We start from the raw sequence: 25,987 nt of genomic DNA on the forward strand, positions 1-25,987 counted from the left end.
TTTGTAGTTTGTGTTTCGATTAACTTTATTTTGTAGTTTGTGTTTTGATGTCTTGTAATTGATAAGACGGCTGCATGAGACAGCTCAAAGGAACTGGAACTGTAAATAATTTTCTGTTGATAGGGGCAGACATAAGTTTTTACTTCTTTCTGCTCCTTTTCATTTGTGTAAATACTGTTGTTGCATTTTTTTTTAATGAATGAAATAAATGATAAAATGAAATTAAATGAAATACATACTATTTTACACTGTTCAGTTTACACTTCTCTGGAATGTTCTGGTATAAGTGTTTTTTTTATTTATTTTAGAACGTTTAAAAAAAATCCTGAAAAGCATGAATATAGCTTTGTTAAATTTAAGTTAGTGCTTTGTGAACAATACAATCATAATATTCTTTATTCATATTACACATTATGTTAGCACTCAGTGATGGAAATATTAAACATTATTTTGTTGTTTAAGCTCATGTATTGTTTTCATTGATTCAGTAATTTACCAAAATACATTTAAATTGGAAAACGTTGCTTCTCCTGTCAAATATTGTTAGGCCATTAATTTAAATTCATTAATTACAAAGTTTCTAATCAATTAGATACATTTTTTAATCAAGTCCCACCTCTACTTTAAAGATACTTTAGAAATATTCTACAATTGAATAAAAAATAGAATAAAATTTAAAAAAAATAAATCTGGACAATGAAAAATAACCTCAATAAACTATTAAATACAAAAAAATATATTTTTAAAGAGCAAAATAACCACAAATTTAGCTATTAGCATATTCTACAATTAAATAAAAGTAATATAAAAATAAAATAGAAAATAAATCAGAAGACCCTGAAAAATAACCTCAATAAACCAGTGAACACAAAAATTCTATTTTTAAAGAGAAAAAACCTACTAGTTTAATTTAAACAAGCATATTCTACAATAAAAAAATAAAAAAATCAGAATACCCTAAAGAATAATGTCAATAAATCTAATGAATACGTTTAAATCGCAAAATAACGAGTTTAATATAAACATAAAAATATTCTAAAATTGAATTAAAAAAATAAAATAAAAAATCAGAAGACCCTAAAAAATAACCTTAATAAACCCAACAAAAACAAAAGAACATGCATTTTTAAATGGCAAAATAACCACTAATTTAACTTGAACAGAAGCGATTTTCTACAATTTATTACAAAAAGTAAACTAGAATATCTTAATGAATCAATAAATCCAATTATACTAAATTATGTATCAGAGTGCTTATAAGGGAACATATAATTTATCACTATCCTTGGCTCTTATTGACAACATTTCTTCACATTCCCTATTTTCTTACCTTCCGGACGCAGTCCATGTAGTTGTTGCGCTGCAGGGATCCCCTGGTGAACTCGTCTGACTGCATGGGGAAATGGAACGCCACCAGTGCCTCCAGTGCTCTCTGCAGCTCTCCTAGTGGTTCCTCAGGGAGGTTGGTGAAGAACGGGAGGACCAGCAGGGCCTGACTCTGAGGGAACACCAGCAGAATCACTCACACAGCTCTGACACGGTAGAGATAGAATCTGTCTCCATACGTACTGTATATTGGTGGTGTTGTTGTTGTTGTTTACCTTGAGATTTAGCGGCAGATTTCTGTCAGTCAGAAGAACGGTGAAGGTGGAAAACACTGTTCGAAATGCTTCATGGTTTACGTTGGTGGAAACAGAGGAGTCAATCTAAAGATAAAAAAAGAAAATTTAAGTAACAATTAAACTTTTCAGACTGATTGTGAACACAGAACTAAACCCATTCAATTACATATAAACATATAGGTGATTATACACCAATGCTTGCTCCACATTTTGTGAATGGTCGGCTCAGACAGGAGAGTTTGAGTTTATGACATCATAAGAGGAATAACTCCTCCCTCTGCCACTGCAGGTCAGGGAGGTGAGCTCCACCCTCACTATTTACTTCATGGTAAACCCAAGTTTATTTTTCCTCTTCTCAGCTGAGCCTCTCATGGCCCAGTCAGTGGATTTTATCTTTGCTGGTTTTGTTCCAACAATTCATGACTGGTGGAAGATGCACGTTCATATCATTAGTGGTCATGTGACCAGATGCATCACAATTTGTGACGTGTGTTTGTGCAAAAGGTGTTTCCATAGCGCTTTTGCGACATTTTTCAATATCATAACGTCTGAAATTCCTCCTCATGAAAGCGTAAAAACTTTTTAGCAATATTTGAATGTTTTTTCAAAATTCAGGCATTTCCATTACCAATTTTTATTGCTCTGTTTGGATTTTTTGTATTTCCAAGGGTAATAGAAACGTAGCAATTTTGTGTTTCTTTTACTGCATGAGCCTAACGAGCATGATTAGCTGGTGGCTGTTAAAATGTCAGTGTAGCGTTAGCATGGAAGCTAACACTGCTCAGTAACTGCTCCTAACGCACAAGAACAAAACACTTCAAATACTACATTGTTCGGCTTCTGAGAACCATGTGAAATAGTATGAACAGAGTATAATATGGGACCTTTAACGATACTGCACCTGCAGGAGTTTGGAGAGGAGAAGAAGAGTGGCCGTTTTGCTTTCAACAGTAGAGGACGGTCCTTCCCACCACGTCTGCAGACTCATCCACCTCGTCAGAACCTCCTCCACCAGCTGTTGTCCCTGAGTCTTCCTCACTGAGCGTTCCCTGAAGCTGTGGTCCAGCATGCCGTTGAGCAGAGTGCTGACCTACACACCACATACAGTATGTTAACGCACTCCATCACGCTGCAGTGTTCAGTGTTTAACTCTAGAGTACCATGCTGGGGTTGTGGGCTGAGGCCTTCAGGAGGCGTGGCACGGTGGTGTTCAGGTTCCTCAGCAGCTCAGCGTTAACGGTCGATTGGAAGAGGCAGTAAAAGTATTCGCCGTGAGAGAAAGTCAGAAAGTTGTGGCTCGGGCTTTCTGACACAGGCACAGAGAGCATGATGGTGTTCAGAAGCAGCTCCACCAGCTGCTCACTCTGGGAATGAGAGACGAGTGAAAGCAGAGAACGGTTAGAGACAGAGTGCTTTCACCTTTATTACTTTTTCACTCAACACTGGTTTTAATGACCTCTGGACTGAAACACTATCAGCCTCATCACCTCACACTAACTTTAACGATCAACATAACACCAGGGGTCTGTAGTTGCAACTATTAATGCTTCTTTCTAACACTAGAGGGCAGTCATTAGTGGCTTCTCTTTAAACTTATTGAACAGAAAATTGTACAGAATGTTGGCTTTTTGTGCTAGAAAATGTATTTAGTTAACTGGATATCAGACAATGGTCCTTCGAAGATACAATCGCAGAAAACGGTTCTTAGTTTTGTTTCCCTTGATTTCCTGACCTGTCGGCTGCATCATAAGGACGATATCTTTAAAAAAAAAAAACCTGGGAACCATTTCTGGCATATTCTGGACTTGAAATCTCCATTATTAAAAGAGCATTCTCATTTTGAATTTTGTATATGGTACCAACTGTATGAGCAGCCCAATTTTTGTTTTTGTATGCCCTGTGTTATTTTATTCTGTTTTAACCAAAATCAATAAATATGTATTGGAAAAAAAAGTTATTGATTTCAGCAGAGCTGCACAGAAATTAAAATTGTTGGCCTAAACCGAAGTATTAGTACTGTTGCATTTTTGACTATGAATGTGTACTAACCTCATTAAAAATTAAAACATTGCACTAAATTTGAGAATAAATTGATTACAAAATATATGAGAACATTTGTTCAGCAGTGACATTACATGGTTCCTACAGCTTTAGTCAAATTAAATTCAAGACTTTTTATTGTCATTTAAAATATAATTTAAGGCCATCTTCAGTTAACATAATTGGGGAATAAAACAAAGGAACAAAGAAAGGAAGCTCCAACCTGCTGACTGAGGGAAAAAGCCAGCTGCAGCAGACCGTCTGCCACCCTCTTAGAGTTCACGTCCAAGGAAGGAAGTGCCTTCCTCTCGTCTCCTGGTGCGATGCCTTTATACACCATCTGTAGAAGCTGGGAGCCCAACGACCTGGAGTAGATGGAATCCTGGACGAAAGGAAACAATGCTGATCATTATCATCATATCATTGACTCTATGGCAGGGGTCACAAATAGTTATTAATACCTTGTCATTCAGGGAGTGAATTCTTGTCAAACTGTCTATTTCTCAATAGCAAGCAATATACTGTATATTGTATGGACCAAAGACAAATAGTAAAAGTTCAAAGATTTATAAATCAAACAAGTTAAACCTACGCTCACTAAGCTAAGGATAAATGCTCCAGTATATAAAAATATTAAAAAGAGAAAGCTTAGTAGAAGAAAGAAAGAAAAATGAAACCAACAGAGCATGTGGTTTAGTTGTGTTGCATGTTAAAACATTTTCTACCTTTTTAAGTTACGGCGAGTTTTCCTTATCATCTTACCCATGAATTAAAGTGAAATCGTGAAAAATTAGTATTTTAAAAATGTATATATCAAACCAGTAGTCCTTTGGATTATTCATTACCTTTGAAGTAGCTCACAGTTTCAGAAAGGTTGGTTTCAAGGTGTCAGGAACTGTGTTAGGTTTATGTTAACGTTCTCACCTGGCTGTGCAGAACAGAGCTGAGGAGACCAGCTTTGTGGATCTGTTTACAGGAGGACAGAATCATCTCCACCTGCTCATGGTGGCTCAGTGAGTCCAAATGGTAAAGATCTGTGGTGCACAAACCCTCCAAGCTACCAGAATAATAAAAAAAAAAAAAAACACACAGTACCGTTAGCTTAAATACCAGTTAGCCTAAATACCAGTTAGCCTGAATTGTCATTCCTGGTAACCAAGGTTGGGGTCGATTACATTTTTCAATCACAAATACACTTTCAATAATCCATGTTCAATTAAAACTAAATTATGATTACGGTAACCGGCATTTATTCCAATTACAATTAAAATTACAATGATCATTTTTCTCCTATAACTCAATTACAATTACGTTCTCAATGACTAAAGTTAAATTACAATTAAACAAGATTACTGAGCCTTAAATAAATAATTCCATAAAACTATCCTTCCTCTTGTGTTAGCTTCTCTTACGACAGTGTTTCTCAAATGGGGGTATGCGTACCCCTAGGGGTATGCGGTGGTACTACAGGGGGTACTTGAGAGAGAGAGAGAGAGAGAGAGAGAGAGTGGAAAATTAACAAATGAAAACATTAAAAATATGGGAGTTTGTGTTGTTTATTTTTAGTTAAAAATGAACATGAACTGAAAATACAAGGGGTGAATCAGAAAGGGACCATAAATGATGAAAACTGTAGGAATAATTCTATTTAGGAGGCATTAAAAACTGTTTAATTCCACTTATTTACAAAATGAAATTCTTTAAAATGTGTGTTATTACTCTTTGAGTCCATCGTTATGCTCCATAGTGTTTCTTTTTTTACAGTATTCTGAGCAAAATGTGGTTGAACAAAGGTTTTTTGATAACTGGTCAGTTTTGACCCATGTCTTAAATCGGCTGTAAAATACACTAAAAAGTATAATCCATCATATAATTTGTTTCTCATCTCTTAGTTACCTTGTTTGGCTTACTATTCAATTAAAAATATTGAAATTAATATTTTTGGTGTGGGCGTCTGAGCCTTTTTTCTGTCAGCATATACCTAGATATATTTACTTTTTTAAATGATAAAATGATCCTCTAGAGAACCAACAGGTAAACTTGATATGAAACATTCTAATAATTGTCAACTATGTACAGTATGTGTAATCCATAAAACTGTAACACGGTTCCACAGGTTTGCATTTAATTAAAAGATTTTTGCTGTTGCTGTCATTATTGTAATTAATTACTAATTAAGCAACTACAATTATAATTGACCCCAACCCTGCTGGTAACACAGGTGAAAAAAACAATGAACTCATTCATTCACTTTTTCCTTGAGATTTTCTTTTGCAGGGTGCTTTCCAGTTGAGGGCGGTAGGGTGAGAGCATCAGGGCCTTGAGCAGAGGAACACACACTTCTGGGAGGTTCTTTATCACCTCCACGTCTGCGATGTTGAACCCTGCAGCGGACGGCTCACACACCACTAGTGCAGTCAACTCGAAAAACACCGAGCAGAACATGTATTGTTCCAGAACCTGAGAATGCAACAAGGAAGTCATTAGTGACAGACATGATTGGCTTTAAAATTATCCTGCACTGGTTTTACAAATGTGGCCAAAAACATTGAAATTTACTTATTAGAAGATCTATGTCTTACAAAACACATTATTTTGCCAATAGGGATTTTATTAGCTTTTAAAAATGGGACTAATTTGTTTTTGGCATCATTTTGTGTGTTTTGATGTTGTTTGTTCCTTTTTTTATTCACTGTATATTTTTTTCTTTATTTGTGTGTTGTCATTTTTGTGTGTTGTTGGTATTATTTAAATTATTCTATCTCAGTGTGTGTGTGTTTGGTGTCATTTTGTATCTTTGTTATTTTTGTGTATTTTGTTGAGATCTTGTGTATTCTTCTCTCATTTAGTGTCTTTGTTGTCGTTTTGTGTGTTGCTGGTAATAGTGAGTATAATTCTCTTTTAGTGTGTGTGTGTTTTTGGTGTCAATTTGTGTATTTTGTTGTCGTTTGTTGTTTTTATTAATCAATACTTTTTGTTCTTATTTTGTGTTGTTTTTGAGTTGCTGGTAATATTAAGTATGATTATCATATTTCAATGCTTTCATTTGTGAATTTTTCTCTCTCTCTCAAGTACCCCCTGTAGTGCCATCGCGTACCCCCATTTGAGAAACACTGATTTAGAGCAACCAAAAGCAGCACAAGTTGTCATTTTGACTGAAAAAGCTGGTAAATTATCTGAAAAGCTTCTAAATGATCTAAGAATCAGGCTGAATGTTTCACATGTGAATGTTTCACATGTTTCAATAGAAAACAATGGGATGTTTGCAGGCAGTGGGGCAGTGTGACATCATCAATCACATGATTTCAAGATGGAGGAACACAGGCTCTAAAGCTGTAAAAAAAGTCCCATTTTAAAAAGTTATGGTGCATAATAAGGTGTTTTGTTAGAAATAGATCTTCTAATAAGTAAATGTCAAAGGTTTTAGGACACATTTGTAAAAACAGTGGAGGATCTCATCTTTGCATCAGTGATACCTTCCAAAGCTCCTGATCTCCTTTTCCAAGAATCACGGAGACAAACTCAAGCAGTCGGACGACGATGGTGCACTTGCTGTAGTTGTACTGCTCCACCTCTCTGGGGCTGAAGTGAGACGTCTTCTCACCGAGAGGGAAACATCGCTCTGCTGACGCGAGCTCTTCAGTCGCCAGCTCCGTCAGAAAGAAATGTAGTGCTTTCATAAAGCTTGATTGGTCAATCAATTCTGAGGAAGAAAAACAAGAGAAACTTCAACTGAAATCACTGCCATTGAATCTAATTCAGAATTACAGAGAAATCTTACTGGGGAGTAACTGAGGCTTGATGATGTCTAAGCTGATGAAGGTGTTGTAACAGTCCAGCACAGCCAGCAGCAGGTCCATCCACTGCAGTGTGGTTCTGACACTGAATGCTCCTGATACGTCCCTCAGAGTGGGCTGGGACAGAAGACCTGCCCCTTCAAAGCGAGAGATCAGGAACCCTGGACTCTCCTTCTTCAACATGTCATCCAACCATTGAGCACGAGATTTACCTCCTGAGCAAAAATCAAGGAGGAGTTTTTAAAGTTCTGGAAACTTTCCATGGAGTTTATGGGAATAAACAAGGGATTTACAAAACTAAAGGTTGGCCCTAAACAGTGATGTTAAAGGTCCCATATTATACAAATGTCACTTTTTAATGGTTTTCCAACAGTTATATGTATCTCCAAATTGCCTTATAATAATAATTTAAAAAAAAAACAATAAAAGTATATGTATTTTTAAAGTGGTATAGTGCATTGCACATAGCCCTAAGGTGCTTCTTTCTCTATTTTTTTTTAGTTTAAAGTGCTAAAGTATATTGCACATAGCCCTAAGGTGCTTCTTTCTCTAAGATTTGTTTTTAAAGTGCATTGCACGTAGCCCCAAGATGCACCATAAAAATATCAGTCTAAATCACTTGTGGTCACAAGTCTGGGTTGACCTGAGTCACTCCTTTAAATGACTTTTGAAAGTGTTAAAACTGGGGGCTTCCCTCCCTGTGGTTGGTAAACTGTTCCACTGTACGCTGCCTTTTCAGGATAGGACGTTTTGACCAAAGGTATTTTTCTCACAGGCACCTGACAGTCACCCCTGCCTTTGGCCCTAGTGGTCCTAAATATTTAAATTCCTTCACTAATTGCAGTTCTTGATCTCCAAAATACACATTGAAACGGGTAATATTGCAGGCCTTTTTAGAAAAAAACATACAGACAGTTTTCTGTGTATTTAACTGGAGACAGGAACTGATGAGCTGCATGAATTCTGAATGTGAGTTAGGGTTAATGTTAGAGTTTGAGCTGCTTCCTCAGATGTTTTGGCACTAGTATAGATCACTGCATCGTCAACCCTTACAAACATCTGGCAGATCATTAAAATAAGATGGGCCCCAGGATGGATCCTTGGGAGACCCTTAGTGGACAATCCCAAACAAGATGATCTCACTCCATTGACCATGGTGGTTTGTTTTCTGTATGACAAATATGATGCCGTCCATTTCAAGGCTTGGTCAGAAAAATTAAAAGATTGCAACTTTGACAGGAGTATACTATGATTCACTACATCAAATGCTTTTCTCAAATCTAAGAAAACTGCTCCTACATAACTGTTTTTATCCAAACTACTTTTTACTTTTTCTACAAACATTGCTATAGCAGATTCAGTTGAGTGATGTGCACAAAAGCCAAACTGCATGGGATGAAAAGGAGTTTGGCCATGCATTAAATGTTCAGTTAACTGTTTAGCAACCCATTTCTTGAGGACCTTTGAAAACACTGGCAGTATGCTAATTGGTCTGTAGTTATTCATATTGCTTTTATCACCTGCTTTAAGAATAGGGGTAACTGTGGCCACCTTCCATCTATACGGTACAATGGAGTGCTTAACAGACAGATTAATTAAATGGGTAATTGGATGTGCCAGCGCCATTTTATGAGTTTTAAGGAGGTCAATGTCAAAACCATAATAATCTTTAGCTTTGGAGTTTTTCATATTATTTATGATTTTTACAACATCTGCTTCATGAATTGGTTTTAATTTAAAGGTTTAACTGTTTGCTTCAGTGTCGTAGGATATTTCCGGTGTTTTGAAACATGCAGCTATTTCTTCAACAGAGCGTAGGAACGATGAGTTCAGCTCTTGTGCTAGTATAGCAGGATCATTCACTAGCTGGTTGTTAATTTCCAATTCCAAGTCATTTGTATCTTTCTTTTTCTGCCTCACTAGAAGTTTATTAATATTCTGCCAAATTTGTTTTCCATTTCCATTGGCATTTTTCATAATATTAATAATAAAATTTGCTTTTGCTTTTCGTGTCTCTGATGTTACTTTATTTTTCATTGATGTATATTTTTGTCTGTCAGTGGTCAACCCAGATTTAATTGAAGTTTTTAGTAGCTAATCTCTAGTTTTTATTACTTTCAAACAATTAGAGTTTAACCATGGGACAGAGTTCATTTTTTCCTTTTAAACGTCATTGTTTTTGTGAAGGACCTATAAACTTCCTGAATTTCTTTAAGAAGCATGTTCAGTTAATTTCTCTGAGGAGTTCTGGGAGGGGGCCTTGAGGCCTGTTAACTCATCATCCAGTTGTGCCAGACTCTCGCTCAGACAATTTAAAGTCCTGCATAGATTACATTATAGCAAGGAGAAACTTTCAACGCTCTATCCAGACACAGTTGACCAAAATTGCAATAGATGTTCACAAACCCCATGCAATCTCACTCATATGTTTTGGTCATGTCCTAAACTGTCCACATTTTGGCCACTATTCTTTAAAACAATTTCAGATGTTTTGGACATTAATATACTTCCTACCCCACATATTGCCATTTTCTTTGTTTTGTTTGGATCAAGTTTTTGTCTTTTTTGTCTTAATTGTTCAACTGTATAAAAAGAAAAGAAATTGTACACTTCTGTATACAATGATATCTGTGACTTGCATTTCATAAAGAAGCATGTTCAGAGCATGTTTCAGTATCATCACATGAACTTACATTTTCCCAGGTCAGATCATTTAAAGCTTTCCCAAAATGTTGTTGGTTCTTGAGTATGCCAGTATTTTTAGGTTTCCTTGAGTGTTTGGGAAAGGAGTGATCAAAGCGTTGTTGAGTTAATTTTCTTGTGCATAGAATAGCATTATGGTCTGAAAGACCAATTAATAGATTATACGTTTTAGTAATCTTTTCAGGTTTATTTGTGAAAAGCAAATCTATTCTAGATGTTGAGTGATTAGTGATTCTGGTGGAGTTCTCAATTGATTGAGTGAAATTAAACTGATCGGTTATTAATTTCAGATTATTCCTGTCCTTTTTGTCATCCCAGTTTATGTTGAAATCAGTGCCATTTCAGCAGAAAGAAAAATATTTACAACACCATATAGGATTCCTATCCCTCATTTGTTTAGTTTAAAACTGTCCATAAAAATACCACATGTTAGGGTTAGCTTAGCACATAGCCACCAAAATGTAGGATTCCTCCACCCCTCATTTGCTCCAAATTTTGTGAAATGTCTGGTCAAACAAGCAAGTTTTTGTTTGCTTGGTTTATGATGTCATAAGAGGAAAAACTCCTCCTTCTGACCCAGCCGCAGGGAGGTGAGCTCCACCCTCACTATTTACTTTGCAGGTAAACATGAGATGTGTGAACACAAACTCGTAAATGCTCCTCTCTCAGAGCAGAACTTGAAGTGGGTGGGGCCAGACACAGCTCATTTGCATACCTGTAAGTACATTTTGTTGGGTTTCTGAGAACAATGTGAAATGGTTTGAAAATAGTATATTATGAGACTTTTAATATTTAGTGTTGTCTTGTATTTATAACTGTACTCGGGGGAGCACTTCTGTAAGAAAGTGTGTTTAAGGGAACAAGACAGTTCTATTAAAGTTGTTTGGTTATTGAGCTAACAGTTAAATATATTCTAGCATCATCTTGCAAATATCTTTGTCCTCAAACACATGCACATGGCACACGGTAGGCCACGACTCCTCCAAGCATTAACACTCCCCCATAAGTCCATCAACATTCATGTTTTTTGTTGTGAAAAAATAGATTGTGTGCTGCTGTTTTTACATCTGATTGTATTACTTTCTAGAAGTCCTCAAAAACTGGAGGCTTAGAAACCTTGTAAAGTTCTAGGGGAAATGTCCCGCCCCTTTGCAACCCTACTGATAAATAAACCATAGATTCTCACCTGGAAGGAGGGGAATAAACTCATAAAGGAGCTCCATGCATTTGTGTCGACACTCTGTCTGGGGTCGACCACACTGCTCCAGGAGCCATAAGACCAGATCTGACAGGGTCAACTTCTCATCCAGAGAGAAGCCCCTGGGATTAAGAGGATTATTCACACATTGTAGATCTTCTGTAGGTGCACAATTGCCTTTTTCCAACTGATTGTTAATTCTAAAGCATAAAAACTGTATAAAAAAGTCTAACTTCAGGGACAGGACCAACAGATTACCGACCTGGGGACGCGTCTCTTTGCGTTGTGCTGATTGAGAGCTGAGGCCTTGTGCTTGATTATCCTTTTTAAATGGTCGATGGCGCTGCCACACTGCTGCAGTGTTCCTGTTTACAAAATACAGAACAGCTTCATTGAGCTGATCCAAACAAATACAGCTACAAACATTAAACATCCGTCGAGCAGATGGAGAACAAAAAAGTCACCACCACCATAACAGATAAAGTAGGGGTGTACATTGCCATGAATCTGATACGATTCGTGATTTGCATGTCACAATACCATATATCCCGATACGAATACAATGTATATCGCTATATCAATAATTACACATTTCACCTTTACAAGTACAAAATGGTATGAAATACAATTTATTTCATTTTTTTGACTTGCAAGAACAAGTAAATGGTAGCTAACAGTAATTTAAGAACCAATATCAAAAACAAGTGGTATGTTTATCAAAGTGTCAAATTACATTTGTCAAAAAAGTTAAAGTTTTGCTTCTACAACAGATTCTGATTCTGTTAAGTTCTTAAAGAGTAACTAAACCCCAAACCCACTTTTTCTGCTGAATACATATGTACTGTATTTGGTGATTAAGTGCTGTTGATTGATCCTAGTCCAACTTTTAACATATAATTTTGCGTATTTAGTTGTAAAACTCATTTATGGATGCTATTACAATTGAATTTTGCTATTGGCTGAAATGGATTCTTTGGATTGCCCTGAGTCATCAACTTTCACTGTTGCCCCCGCCCCTCCTATGAAAGCTGAGAGGAGGGAGGAGGGTTTCCTCCAATCACAGCTGGACAATGCTCACAGAGCAGCTTTAGGCTGAACTGCAGTGATATTCTTGACTCTGAGCTTCTATAAAGAGCAGATTATGTGCTAATCAGAGTGTTCATGAAGCGATGTGTGTATGTACAGAAACATTGTGTGTGTATTCCCTTCTGTCTCTGTGTGTGCGTGAATGTGCTTGTAGTTATTATTGCATGTGTGTGTGTAAGTGGCATTGATGTTTAGTGATAGTGTCTGTAAGGTTGTGTGTGCGTGGGTGCATCTTGACGTGGGTATTGTGTGTTTTTGTAGTGGTTGATCACAGATGTCACTGTGCGCTGAGTGGGTGTGTCTTACTGCTACAGCAGTAACGCTCATAATCAAGGCAGTTTTTGAATTCCCCCCCTCGTGTCAGGTCAGCAGAAAGTATGGGTTTAGTTACTCTTTAAATTATTTTTGAAAAAGTAATCGCAAATCTATAACAGTGCCCAGTATGTTTAATGAAAAGAACTTGCAGCTCAAGTGCATTGAGGAGCGAGGTAGTGTAACAAGGTTTGACGTGGTTCACTGACACCTAGTGTTTTTATGTAAAAAAACCTGATTACAAAATTGTTGACATTTTTTGGATCTATATACGACAATCGCACAGTGAAATATTGCGATGTATACCCATATAACACAGTAACGACCCAAACCGACTGACAAAGACTTGTGAAAAAATGAAAACAATTTCAGTGTGCAGCAACACAATTACCCATTGATCGCTCATCAGAGTGAGCAAGAGCCAGACTTTCAACAAATACAGTGAGAACCTCAAAAATGAACTGCTCCACCAGTGAGTTTTCTTCCCTGTGAGGCAGAAACAATCAAACAATCACAATATCACGGCACAAAACAGACTTAACCATCAATTTTTATCAGCTACAGACACAGTGTAGGTCTCTTAACTCAATAAATCAAAGACTAAAAAACTATGAAGACTATGAAAATTTTGTTGTATTGCATTGTGGGATGTGGAGTCCTGTAGACAGATGCAATTTCAACACCTTTTCCACCCTTTTTGGTCGCCAGATGTCTTCAAGAAACAAGGAGGATTTTCTGAACAATTAGAGCCCATTTTTGTTTATTTTTCTCCTTTTTCTGCCACTACACCAAACTTGCCATATTTTAATCTATTTTCATAACTTTTTCTTGCCATATTTTTGCTCCTTTTAATGCATTTTTGCTACATTACTCCCATTTCTGCCACTTCTCCAACAAATTTCACTGTCTTTTCAGCACATTGAGATACTTCATACCCCGCCCCCTCTCCAGGTTGCAGAGGTGACACTCGGTTCAACTTCACCCTGTTCGGCCATTTTTGTAGTTTGATAGAAGAGATACGTTTAAATGACTTATGAAAACTTTAGACTTAAATTTAATCACGTAGGCCATATCATCAAGGATCTAAAACGAGCACACAGCGCTAACATATGAAGTCTGAAGACGGTGCAACTGCTAATGCTAACAAAACAATGACAGATGACAGGGACGTCTTATCATCACACTTCTTAGTGTTTTTTACAGCTTACCGAAGTGCTCTGTTCATCGTCTCCAAAGATAGAAGGAATTGAACCCTCAATCAGACGAAGTCTTTCGGCAAATCCTTCTTTATACTGGCGGAGGTTGCAGAAGCAGTCATCCTTGAAGTGCTTCACGCACACAAAAATGACCTTACCCACAGATGTGGGTACATTTCAGTGAAAAATAAAACTCAACCAGGCACTTTGAAAAGGTTCTGATGCTGGGAGACGGTGTAATGAAGCGTGTGGGTTACTACATCCAACAACCCAACATTTTGACTTATCCTCTCGTAACTTCGGCATCATTGAGCTTGGACTACAAAATAAAAGCGAGAAATAAAAATGGCGGATTGCTCAAAGTGTTGGGCCTGGAGTCGATGTCTTAATTTGGCAGTTCCGCTGCAAATACTGTGACGTTATTGTTCAAAAAACGTAATAGAGAATAGAAAAATCAAAACAGTGACCAAAACAGAATATAAAGATATCAACGGAGCACCTGAAGAGACTAATTTGAACTTTTCTTTACTTTTAAACACTCTAAATATACAACAAAATGCATTTAAGGTCTAAAAAAGTGGATTTAGCATATGTCCCCTTTAACACATTTCACAGTAGTTCTGATTAAAACAAGGTTTTCCATCTTTAAGATGACTATAATAATAAACTTCCTGGATATTATTCAGATGAATAAATAAATGTGGTTATCACAGATTCAAAGAACAATGGACCATCATTTTGCTGACTTTATGGATGGACCCTAAAAATCTCTCCCCTTTATTCCCCCTTATAGATGGCCCTGTCTCCACATGACTGTGTTCAACCACTTTCTGCTACAGTGGGGGTCCCCGCTCTCTGGAACCTTTATTTTGAGGGTTGCGAGGCTGAAAAGGTTGAGAACCACTGGTCTACAGGACTCCACATCACACAATGCAATGGGATTGTTTCCAGCAGCTTTAATGCCATTACCTGAACTGTCTGTAGATGCTGTTGAAGGCGAGGGCGGCTCCGAGCCTGTTGAAGCCGTTGGGGTGGAGAGCCAAGCTGTAGATTCTCTTGAAAAGTGACTTCATGTTGGTGGGGCTTCTCTCCTGCTGCTGAGGAGTGGTTTGTTTGATCGACCATTTCACAAACTCTTCGATGCAGCGACCGCAGAAATCCCGGAGAGTGCTGTCCATCGGGTCGACCACGCCGTCCTGGAAGGAGGAAAATCACTGAGCTCACAAACCACACACACTAACAGTGAAATACGTGTGTACAGAAGAGTGTTTACCAGAATGGCTTCAAGCACAGCTACAGTGTCTTGGCTTTCAAACTTCTTGTTGTTAGTGAACCAGTGAATCAGTTGCATCACCAGTGGCTCAAAGAGCTGCCTGGTCACCTGGAAGAGGAGGAAAAGGACTGTTGCACTATGCATAGGGAACAAAAATTAAAAAAAATGCAAAAAAAAAAAATGAAATATGGATCTAAATCAAATTAAAACACTAATATTAGAGCACAAATGTTTAATATTGCCCAGTAATGTGCTGCACATACACAAGCCAAAAAAAATGTGACATGATAAGAGTATTAATACAGGAAAGTTCAAAGGTTTATGCATACTTTGCTTTTGTGGTCAATGTTATTTTGTTGTTCTAAGTGTTTGTGAAGTTGTTTTGTGCATTTTTGTTGTCGTTTTGTGTGTTATTGTAGTCATTTCATGAGGTTTTGGTGTCATGTTTGTGCATTATTGTAGTCATTGCATGCGTTTCTGGTGTTATTTTGTGGTCCTTTGATGTATTTTTCTTTCATTTCAAGTGTTTTTGTAGTTTTTCTGTGTTTTTGAAGTAATTTTTTTGTGTTAGTGATTAGTCGTTTTGAGTTTCTGCTGTTTTGTAAATTTCTATCATTTTGTATATTTTTCTCTTATTTTGTCTTGTTTTTTGAGTCGTATTTTTGTGTCGTATTTTTGTTTTGTGTTACTGCAGTAATTTCAAGCATTTTTGGTGTCATTTTGTGCTTTTCTCTCATTTTGTGTGTTTTTTTGTTGTAGTTTTTGGAGTAATTTTTTCACAAATTTGTCTTCGTTTTGTATGTTTCTGCTGTTTTGTAAATTTTGACTTTTTAGTTTTGTGTGTTTTTGGAGTCATTTTGTGTATTTTTGTTGTTCTGTGTGTCTTTGGAGTTGTTTTATGCATTTTTTTTTTGTTTTGAGTTATTGTAGTCGTTTTGTGCGTTTCTGGTGTCATTTTGTGTCATTTTGTGGTCCTTTAGTGTACTATTTTGTACATTTTTGTCATTTCGTATATTTTTATCTTTTTTTGTCTTGTTTTTGAGTCGTTTTGTTTGTCTTTGGAGCTGTTTTGTGCATTTTTGTTTTGTGTTAATGTAGTCATTTCAAGCATTTTTTGTTATTTTGTGTTTTTTTTAGTGTTTTTCACTCATTTTGTGTGTTTTTGCTGTTTTGTAAATTTGTAATTTTGTATATTTTTTCTCATTTTGATCTTTTTGTTTCGTGTGTTTTTGGAGTCATTTTGTGTATTTTTTTGTTGTTCTGTGTCTTTGGAGTTGTTTTATGCATTTTTGTTGTTTTGTGTTGTAGTCATTTTGTGCATTTTTAGTCTCATTTTATTTGTTTTTGTTTTGTGTGTGTGATTAGTCATTTTGTGTGTTTATGTTATTTTGTAAACATTTTTGATCGTATTTTGTCTTGTTTTTTGAGTCATTTTGTGTATTGTCGTGTGTCTCTGAAGTTATTTAGTGCATTTTTGTTGTTTGTGTTACTGTAGTCATTTCAAGCATTTTTGGTGTCATTTTGTGGTTTTTTTTAGTGTTATTCTCTCATTTTGTGGGTTTTTTGTTGCTTTTTGTTTTTGGAGTTGTTTTGTGCATTTGTGTTGTGGTTTTGTGTGTTATTGTAGTCATTCTGTGTGTTTTTTTCTCTATCATTTTGAGTGTTTTTGTTGCTTTTGTGGCCACTTTGTTTTGTTTGCAACTAGTCATTTTGTGTGTTTTTGTCGTCATTTTGTGCTTTTGGAGTAATTTTTGTGTTTCTGTTTTGTAGATTTTAGTCATTTTGTATATTTTCCCTCATTTTGTCTTTTTCTTTTGTTTTTTGAGTTGTTCTCTGTATTTTTCTGTAATCTTGTATGTTTTTTTTAAAGTAATTTTGTGCATTTGCCCACGTCTAGATTATTGTATTTGAAGTAAAAATAAATAGCTTGAGCTTTACTGTTGGTTAATTTGAAACAATAAGCAAAGTCACCAGCATATTTAGAGGTATTAAAACCGTTGCAAATCAAATTATACAAAAACGTGTGACAAACGTACCTGATCGACGTCACAGGCCAGCCTCAGGAGAACAGGAAACAGTTTTTTGTGGAGCTTGTACATGGGTGGACAGCTGTCGTCCCCTTCCACCATCTGAGCACTTTTCCCCACCATGTACATCACCACGCTGTGGAGCAGCTCGCAGGCGGCCACCTACACCAACAGCACCATAAACTGGGTCACTGTGCTGTGCCACAGCTGAACATAAAATAGATAAAGTTAAAGGACGTACTTTGGTTTGTCTGTCGCTGGTAGACAGAGCCAGCTCACTGATGCGAGGCAGAAATGGATCCAGGTAAATCACCGGCTTCATGTCTTTGAACGGCACTGCAAAGTTCAGCCTTTTCTCACAATCCCAGGCCACAAATTTTTTCATCACATTTTCGGAAGAGACCTCTATAGAAAAACATGGGACGATAGAAAATATAGTCAGTTAAAACTGTTCAAATCTTGAATAAAACTTTTAAAAGGATCCTCCACTGTTTTTTTACAAACAAGGCCTAAACTCTTTGAAATGTCCTTATTAGTAGATCTATGTCTAACAAAACACATTATTATGCACACATTTACATCGACATTTTTAACTTTTGCTGTTTTTTAAGAGCAACCAAAGCAGCACAAGTTGTCATTTTGAGTGAAAAAGCTGCTAAATGATCTAAAAAGCTGTTAAATTATCTATAAATCAGGCTGAATATTTTACTCCAATAGAAAACAATAGGATGTTTACAGGCAGTGGGGCCGTGTGACATCATCAATCACATGACTTCAGTGACATGTTAGTCAGGTATGAACCCAGCAGGTCTCTCAGATCCATGGACACAGGTCAGATAGTGGAGCCCAGAGCTCACAGTAAACATGGTGATGCTGCTTTTAGTTGTTATGCTGCAAAGAAGTGGAACAAACTGCCAGCAGAGCTGAAGTCAGCATCCAATGTGAACATTTTTAAATCAAAGTTAAAGGCACTTTTTTTCTCTACTGCATATGATTGAGAGAGAGATTTTTAGTCATGTTGATTTTACTGATGATTTTACTGATGATTTTAATTGATTTTACTGATGATTTTAAATGTTCTTATTGATTTTAAACAATTGAATGTTTTATCATGTAAAGCACATTGAGTTGCCTTGAGAATGAAATGCGCTATACAAATAAATTTGCCTTGCCTTGCTTTTCCTTCAGGATGGATGAACACAGGCTCTAAAACTGTAAAGTATTCCCGTTTTTAAAAGGCAATAAAACAAATTTGGTGCAAAAAATTGTGTTTTGTGAGGCATAGATCTACTAATAAGTACATTTCAAAGATTTTAGGCCAAATTTGTAAAAACAGTGGAGGATCCTTTTAAGACAAGGTATTACCAGTTACGAGGTTGCGGTTCAGCTTCCCACCAAGGCGACCGAGCAGCTTCACCACCCTGAGCCTCACAGCAACAAGAGGGGCGTCTTCCTGTGAGAAACGGAAAATTCTCAGGCATTCTCGTTGACTTTTTACTGTTGATGCAAAATAAATCATATTTGGAAAGTTCTCTGGGTAGTTGGTCTGAATAGAGCTTGACGCCAATGTTAGGACACGCAAAAGAGGGAATTCTAGATTTTTTCAGGCAAAATTTAGAGAGTAATAAGGCGTCATTTAAAGTGTAACCACAACCCCAGGTTTTTGCTGACACTGCCACTAGGGAAGAAATTCTAAAAATGCCTTGATTATGGGCGTGGCTTCTGGAGCAGTTTCATTCTTCAAAGGGGGACGCAACATAAACAGTTTGGGAACCAATGTATTGGTAGATAAATTGGTTATCAGTCAATATATTGGATATCTGACAATATATTGGCTATTTTTTTTTTTTAAATCCCAAAAAATGAGTATCGACCCTAAAAGTCACATATCGGTCACATACTGAATGTTGAAAAAACGTTATAGTAAAATGATTGTGTGAACTAAAGGCAGAGGTGAAAGTAACAGATTACAAGTATCACATTACTGTAATTGAGTTGCTTTTATGGGTACTTTTTAAAAGAAGTAATTTGTCACATTTCTACACCCAACCATTGCTGAGTAAATGATTCCTTTTTGTTTTAAAATGATCAATGGACATTGCAAAACTAAAAAAAATGAAATGATCAGACAACAATCATCACATCATAGCCGACCAATCAGATTAAACGTAATGTATGGTGCCAAAATGACATTGAATGGAGGTTATTTTCTCAGTTTTAGAGTTCATAAATGTATCTATAATTTGAGCCTGAAATTTTTTTGAATTTTGAATTTAATGTATTCGTGTTATTTTATTTTTTTTTTAAAAAGTACATTTTGACAAACCTTTAATTTACACAGATACCTTTGTGGAAAATAAATTAGGTTACAATTGTGTAAGATTTGGTCTCTTATTTATTAATCAATTTTAAGTTTATACATTTTTTGGGCAAAAGTAGAATTTATAAATGTCTAAAGGGATTGAGTGTGACAGCCTGTTTAAGTTGTTTTTATTGTCATTTTGTTTTCATTTTATGCATATTGTTGTTGTGGATGTATTTTTTTTCTTTTTTTCACCCCTGTATGATGTGTGTTATGCTCAACAGGTTGTAAAAAATTAATAAAACCAAAAAGTTTCTACACAAGATGTTGTCTGTATGCTTTGGGTAATATTTAATTGAGCTACTTTTTACTTGTACTTGAATACAATTTCAATCAAGTAACAGTACTTCTCCTTGAGTAAATATATCAATGCTCTTTACACCTCTAACAAAGGACAAACAATTGTGATAAAAAACACTATCATGTTATACACATTCTTAATAAGAGTGCATTTTTTTAATGTGATTTCGTTCAAACCATTCACCTGTAACATACCATATAAACCAAAGAATGAATGAAGAGTTAAATCGTCCAATACCACAATAAGTTGATTAGCTTTCTTCAGCAGTCGTGTCATCACTCTGTTGTGTCCTCGCTCACTTTTAGACGACAAAGACGACATCACCTCCCATTTGCTCTCATCTCTGCCTGAAAACAAAAGTGAAGTTACACGCTTTGTTAAATCTGATAACGCCTCAAATAAGATTAATTTTATTTGAGTGCAGCCATCGTACTGTCAGTGGAGGTAGCTTTCAGGTATCCATCGAGCAGAGGAAGAACGCTGATGTAGCAGGGCTGCATGGTGTCCAGAGGGATGGAGGAGGACCAGTCCTCCAGAGCATCCAGGGCAGCGTTGGCCAGAGGAACGTGGCTTAGACCCAACTTTAGAGCCGACTGAACTCAGCACAGACAAACATTTAGGAACGGGGAATATGCATCTTTCATTTTTATAAGATTACTTCTTTCCAGGGAAGGTCATTCCATGTCATTTCAACACATTTTCAGGACATCTTACGCACTTCGGTCTCAGAAGATTCTGAAATTTTTACAAATTGTTCTGTGATTATTCAATAGTCACACAGTTTTTAGTTGGATTGAAGATCTGCTATACATCCTATCTGGTAGACATGTCAGTCCATCAAAATAGTAAAAAAATTAGAGTGTGTTTGAGTCTGGAACATGTTTGTGCCTTCAGTAAACAACTTAGCATATGCCTCAGCTCCGTGTAATTTGAGCTATGACCATAGACTGTTCACATCACTAATAATTAGTCACATATATGCATTGGTTCTTGGGTGACAGTCTCTGGAAACATGAAAAAATACTTTTTTTTTTTACCATGTTAGTTTTTCTTTATGCAAATTCTTAATTTTTATTTTGGACCCTAACTTTGGGTTATTTCACCACTCACCGATATTGAAAATCCTTCACATGAGGCCATTGTAGCTTCGCTCTGTTTCAAAATCAATCAAGGTTCTCTCCAGCGCTGTTGAGCGTAAGTAGGGGTGCCCTGATACGATATCGATATCGGTCCGATATCAGCCTGAAAACGACTATCGGATTCAAATTTGCATTCATCAGCTGCATCGTCTATTTAATACAGGCGATCTACTCAGATGTTCCCATCTTTACCGGAGGACCCCTGCAGCCACATAGCTGCCCTAATGCTGCCTGGTGCACCGTCCAATATAAACAGAGCTTCAACCAGACATAGCGTGTAGCGACACATGAAGCTGCTCCTCTTGTTTATAACTCAACGGATCATTCTACACGTATGGATGTTAACGTCGTCTGGTTGAAACGTGTTCGGCCTTAAAGAGACATCGAATTCATTCTGGTTAGACGGGTTCGGGTCGTGTTCTCTCGGGCTGGGTCTTCTTTTTTCGGCCTGAGTAAAGCTCTAATGTGTGCGTCCTCCGCGTGCATGACTGTTTGTTCCAATATTACTGCAGGTCCCACATAATATCTCATTTCAATTTGACTGTATTTATTAGACGAGTGATGAAGTGAATCCCACCTCCAGAGCAGGACAGTAGGCCTTGACGTCCTGCTCTACGATGTTGGGGTGCAACGCCAGGACCAACGTGAGGCAGGAGGCCAGGAGCTCGTCTTTGTATTGCTTCGTTCTCACACAGACCTGAAGACAAACACAGGTCACTGTATATCACACACTGTCAAAATAAAAGCTAAACGGTCATTAAAGCTGTCGGCGACAATCCCATCAGATAAAAACAGTGTCGGCCTCACAGATCAATACATCAAAGGTATTTATTCTATAAAATGGGAGAATTTTCTACCAAACGAATGGCGACAATGTTCCTGGTTTTTAGCATACGCCAGCTGAAGTGATCTTACCCACGCAGTTTTATAAATGAGACAGAGTGAATTTGCGTTAATTTGTGAGATCTTGTGGTTCCCGCTTAATTCTGCTGCCGGGCACTTTCTCTTTGAGATAACGCTGAACATCTTCGGGGTTTAAAATATTTTAAACATTAAAATAAGAGAGGCCATATTTCCAAAACAGTTCCATGACTTTTAAAGACTGAAAATTGTTTTTTAAAATTCTATAACTTTTCCAGGAATTTTGTGACCGTGGGGACCCTGAATAAATATAGTTAACATATAATTTATAAATTGTTAACAGCTTGTAAGTTATCTATTGGCTATCTATAAGACAGTTGTAAAAACTGTTAGCAAATATTGAACAAGCAATTTATAACACATTAACACTTTATTAATGATCTATTAACCACTTATAGAGGATAGTTATTATAAAATTTCTGTTGCGGACTGTTTGGTGTTTTACGATACGTCGTCACTCTGATACATTATATTTCGTCCGTATTCAGGTGTTTCCGTGGAAAGATATTTTCAATCCATAAAAACAGCAGAAATGTGGCAGAGTTTTTAGTTTATGGGGTTTTATAATGTTTCTTTTTTTAAAAGACCATATAAAGCAAATTCAGCCATTTTTAGTTTAAAATGATAATCACACTAAATATTACCAGCAACTCACAAAACGACAACAAAAATACACAAAATAAGAGAGAAATATACTGATTCATAAAAAGAACAGACAAACAACAAAATACTCAAAATGGCACCAAAAACACACACACTAAGAGAGAAAAAACTCACTATTACTCACAACACACAAAATGACAATTGAAACACGCTAAATGAGAGAAAAATGCATAAAATCACAACAAAATACACAAAAATAACACACACAGCCACATAAGAAACACCCACACAACACCAAAAACACACACACACCCACAGAGAGAATAATTTAAATAATAACAAAAACACACAAAAACGACAAAAAAAAAGAAGAAAATATACTGAATAATAAAAAAACAGACAAAACATATAAAATGACACAAAAACACACAAAATAATGATAAATGATCTTGATTAGAACATGAACTGAAAATACAAGAATCAGTGTTGGGCCAACATCAGGAGGAAGATGACCAGAAATAATAAAAACTATAGAAATAAAGATATTCAGGAGGCACTAAATACTGTTTCTTTCCACTTATTTATAAAATGACATTTTTTAAAATGTGTTATCAACCATCATTTTGCTTTTTTTTGTTTTTTTTTTGGGGGGGGGGGACTTGGATTCATAAGTAAGAGAAAGGGGGTACATGAGCCAAAAATGTTTGAGAACCACTGGTATATTAGGGCTGAACGATTTTGGAAAATAATGTATTTGCAATTTTTTTTCCTCAATATTGCGATTTAATTTGCAATATTTTTTCAACAAACATAATCAATAAATCAATGTAATGTGTTATAATGAACATTATCAGATGTATTATACATACATTATTCCTTCTTATAGGCTAGGTTTATGTTCAGATAATGAAGAATCAATTAGTGTTAAACACAGTTTATTTATCTACATCAATTACAGGTGTAAACTTAAATAACAAAATTCTGCAAAACAGAATTAAAAACTAAAGTGCAGGAAATAAGGAGAACAAATATGTGCTTAAACAAATTACACAATTTAGGTGAATCAAAGTCCCAATAAACACAAAATAAGTGCAGCAGCATCTTTTTTTATAGCAGAAATAATTCCACCCAACTGATGTGCTGTTGTTCTTTGATTCTAAACTTTGTGCAGTGTCGGCGTTTGTCGAGCCTGAGGTTGTTGTGCAACAGGTTAAAACAGCGTTTACATCTCCACCGCCTGCTTTGTGCTTTTTTTTTAATTTTTATTTTTTAAATCGCAGCTTTGCGGTTAGGAAATCTTGTTTTATCATATCGCGATCTTATCGCAAATGAATCCTTCAGCCATAACCCAAACCCATATGAGACTGACTTTTAGATGAAATAGAGTAAGTGTTTTTGGGATGGTTGCTGACAGCTTTAAGTATTATTTTTTTTTCAGCATTGTGCTTTTCTTGGAACATTACCTCCTTTCCAAACTTGGCGAAGAGTGCAAAGCAAGCAGTTTTTACATTGTCAGTGTGAGGTGACGAGGAGCTCCTCACGCCGACGCCCTACATGATAAAAACACTTCATTAGACACAGCGATTGTTCTTCCAGGATAACATCATATTGAAATATCACATTTATTACACACCAAGTCTTGACCTTTCAAAATAAAACACCATTCACCTGGAAGTACTTGGTTCTCTTTGCAATCTTCATGGTGACAGAAAGCAGTTTGTAGAAGCCGCTGACCAGAGGATTCCTAATGGAGTGTAGGATGAGTTGGTGGCTCAGTGGATACATCCACGTGTGGAAATACTCCACATGCTTTTTCAGCAACAACTCACTGCAAACAAGAGCAGAAAAACCCAACATATTTTAGTTACATCTATTTTATTAATAGGAAACAAACAAACGACAGAGCTGCTCTAAAGGTTCAAAGAAAAGCAAGGTTGTGAAGTTTGAATGTGTATGTATGCATTTATATTTGCTATCATTACATGTGTAATAACAATTTCACAATATTCATAGGCAGAAACACACATGGAGTTTCTTCTCACGTTTAAAACTAAACGAGCAACACCTGTGTCCAACTTAAGGCCCAGGGGCCAAATATGGCCTTGAATAAAACATATTTATTTATTGATCTAAATAATATTCACTATTATCCAGGAAGTTTTTTTATTTGTGCCGTAGCATATACTGTGCTCATCTTGAAGATGCAAATCCTAGTTTTAATCAGGAATAAAATGGGTAAAAAAGGACAAGAAATGGTGAAATCTTATTTTAAAAACCACAGAAATAGGATAAAACTTGCAAATTAGAGTGGGCAAACACAGACGGAAAAAGTGGTAAAAGTGTTCCAAGTGTTAATATTGAAACAATTAGTTTAAACAGGCAAATAATGAGCATGGCAAATAGTGTATGTGGTTAAACTGGCAACATAAACACAAAATATGGTGAAAAGAAGTCAAAAGTGACAATAATGGGTCAACAGTAGGTGGGAAAGTGGTGGAAAGGGTTTATAAGTGCTGAAATAGTCTTGAAAATAAAGAAAAATGCGCAGAAAAGGCATTTGTGGAGAAGTGTCAGAAATGAGAGTAATGTTGCAAAAATGCAATAAAAGGAGCAAAAATATGGCAAGAAAAAGTGATGAAAATAAGTAAAAATATGGCAAGTTTGGTGGAGTTGAAGAAAACTGTTAAAAATAAGCAAAGCACCTGATGACCTCCTCCCAGTGTCTCGTGACCCCAAATAAATTATCCACTAATTCAGTTGTAAATATCAGAGGGATCAGAGTTTCTTCATGTTTATATAATGCAGTCATTTTTCATCACAAATTGTTGAAAGAATTCAAAATTGTTCCAAAATCCTTCAATTGTCATCAAATCATTACACACAGTGATCCAAGAATAAACAAAAAATGGTCACAAAATCAAGTAAATTGAAGTAAAAATCCTGCAGGGACTGATTTCTGTTATTTATTGCTTTGATATCGTCAATATTTATATATCATTTATACGTGGAAGTGCAAACTATGGCACAGAGGATGTAAAAATGATACAAAATGAACAAAAATACACAAAATGAATCCCCAAAAAACAACAAAAAACACAAAATGAGAGAAAAATATACATGAGATACAAAATGAACAAAAATGTACAAAATGACAACAAAAATACACAAAGTAATTAAAAAACACACAGAACAGACACAAAAAAACACAACAAACAAAAAACATACACAATAAAAGAAAATGTACAAAATGATTCCAAAAACACAACATGAGAGAAAATGACAACTAAAATACACAGTGATTAAAAAAAAAACACAAAATGAGAGAAGATTTACAAAATGACAAAAATAAAATACACACAAAATGACTCCAAAAACTCACAAAATAAATGTAAAAAACAACAAATGAG

General features: G+C 36.1%; 1 protein-coding gene across 1 annotated transcript in view; it reads right to left on the reverse strand.

The window, feature by feature from the left end:
• The window catches only part of prkdc (protein kinase, DNA-activated, catalytic subunit), a 94,841-nt gene that overhangs the window by 56,849 nt on the left and 12,005 nt on the right, over nucleotides 1-25,987 (reverse strand). The window contains 22 exon segments of the mRNA XM_028434065.1: nucleotides 1,331-1,498; nucleotides 1,602-1,706; nucleotides 2,524-2,712; nucleotides 2,783-2,986; nucleotides 3,886-4,044; nucleotides 4,587-4,719; nucleotides 5,914-6,122; nucleotides 7,139-7,365; nucleotides 7,444-7,674; nucleotides 11,349-11,482; nucleotides 11,623-11,725; nucleotides 13,150-13,244; nucleotides 14,924-15,150; nucleotides 15,228-15,335; nucleotides 17,264-17,416; nucleotides 17,496-17,659; nucleotides 18,620-18,707; nucleotides 20,155-20,264; nucleotides 20,351-20,510; nucleotides 21,634-21,753; nucleotides 24,044-24,130; nucleotides 24,249-24,408. Coding sequence (XP_028289866.1) covers nucleotides 1,331-1,498; nucleotides 1,602-1,706; nucleotides 2,524-2,712; nucleotides 2,783-2,986; nucleotides 3,886-4,044; nucleotides 4,587-4,719; nucleotides 5,914-6,122; nucleotides 7,139-7,365; nucleotides 7,444-7,674; nucleotides 11,349-11,482; nucleotides 11,623-11,725; nucleotides 13,150-13,244; nucleotides 14,924-15,150; nucleotides 15,228-15,335; nucleotides 17,264-17,416; nucleotides 17,496-17,659; nucleotides 18,620-18,707; nucleotides 20,155-20,264; nucleotides 20,351-20,510; nucleotides 21,634-21,753; nucleotides 24,044-24,130; nucleotides 24,249-24,408 — 3,334 coding nt within the window.

Source organism: Gouania willdenowi, chromosome 20 (assembly GCF_900634775.1).
Source record: "Gouania willdenowi chromosome 20, fGouWil2.1, whole genome shotgun sequence".
Taxonomy (NCBI): domain Eukaryota; kingdom Metazoa; phylum Chordata; class Actinopteri; order Blenniiformes; family Gobiesocidae; genus Gouania; species Gouania willdenowi.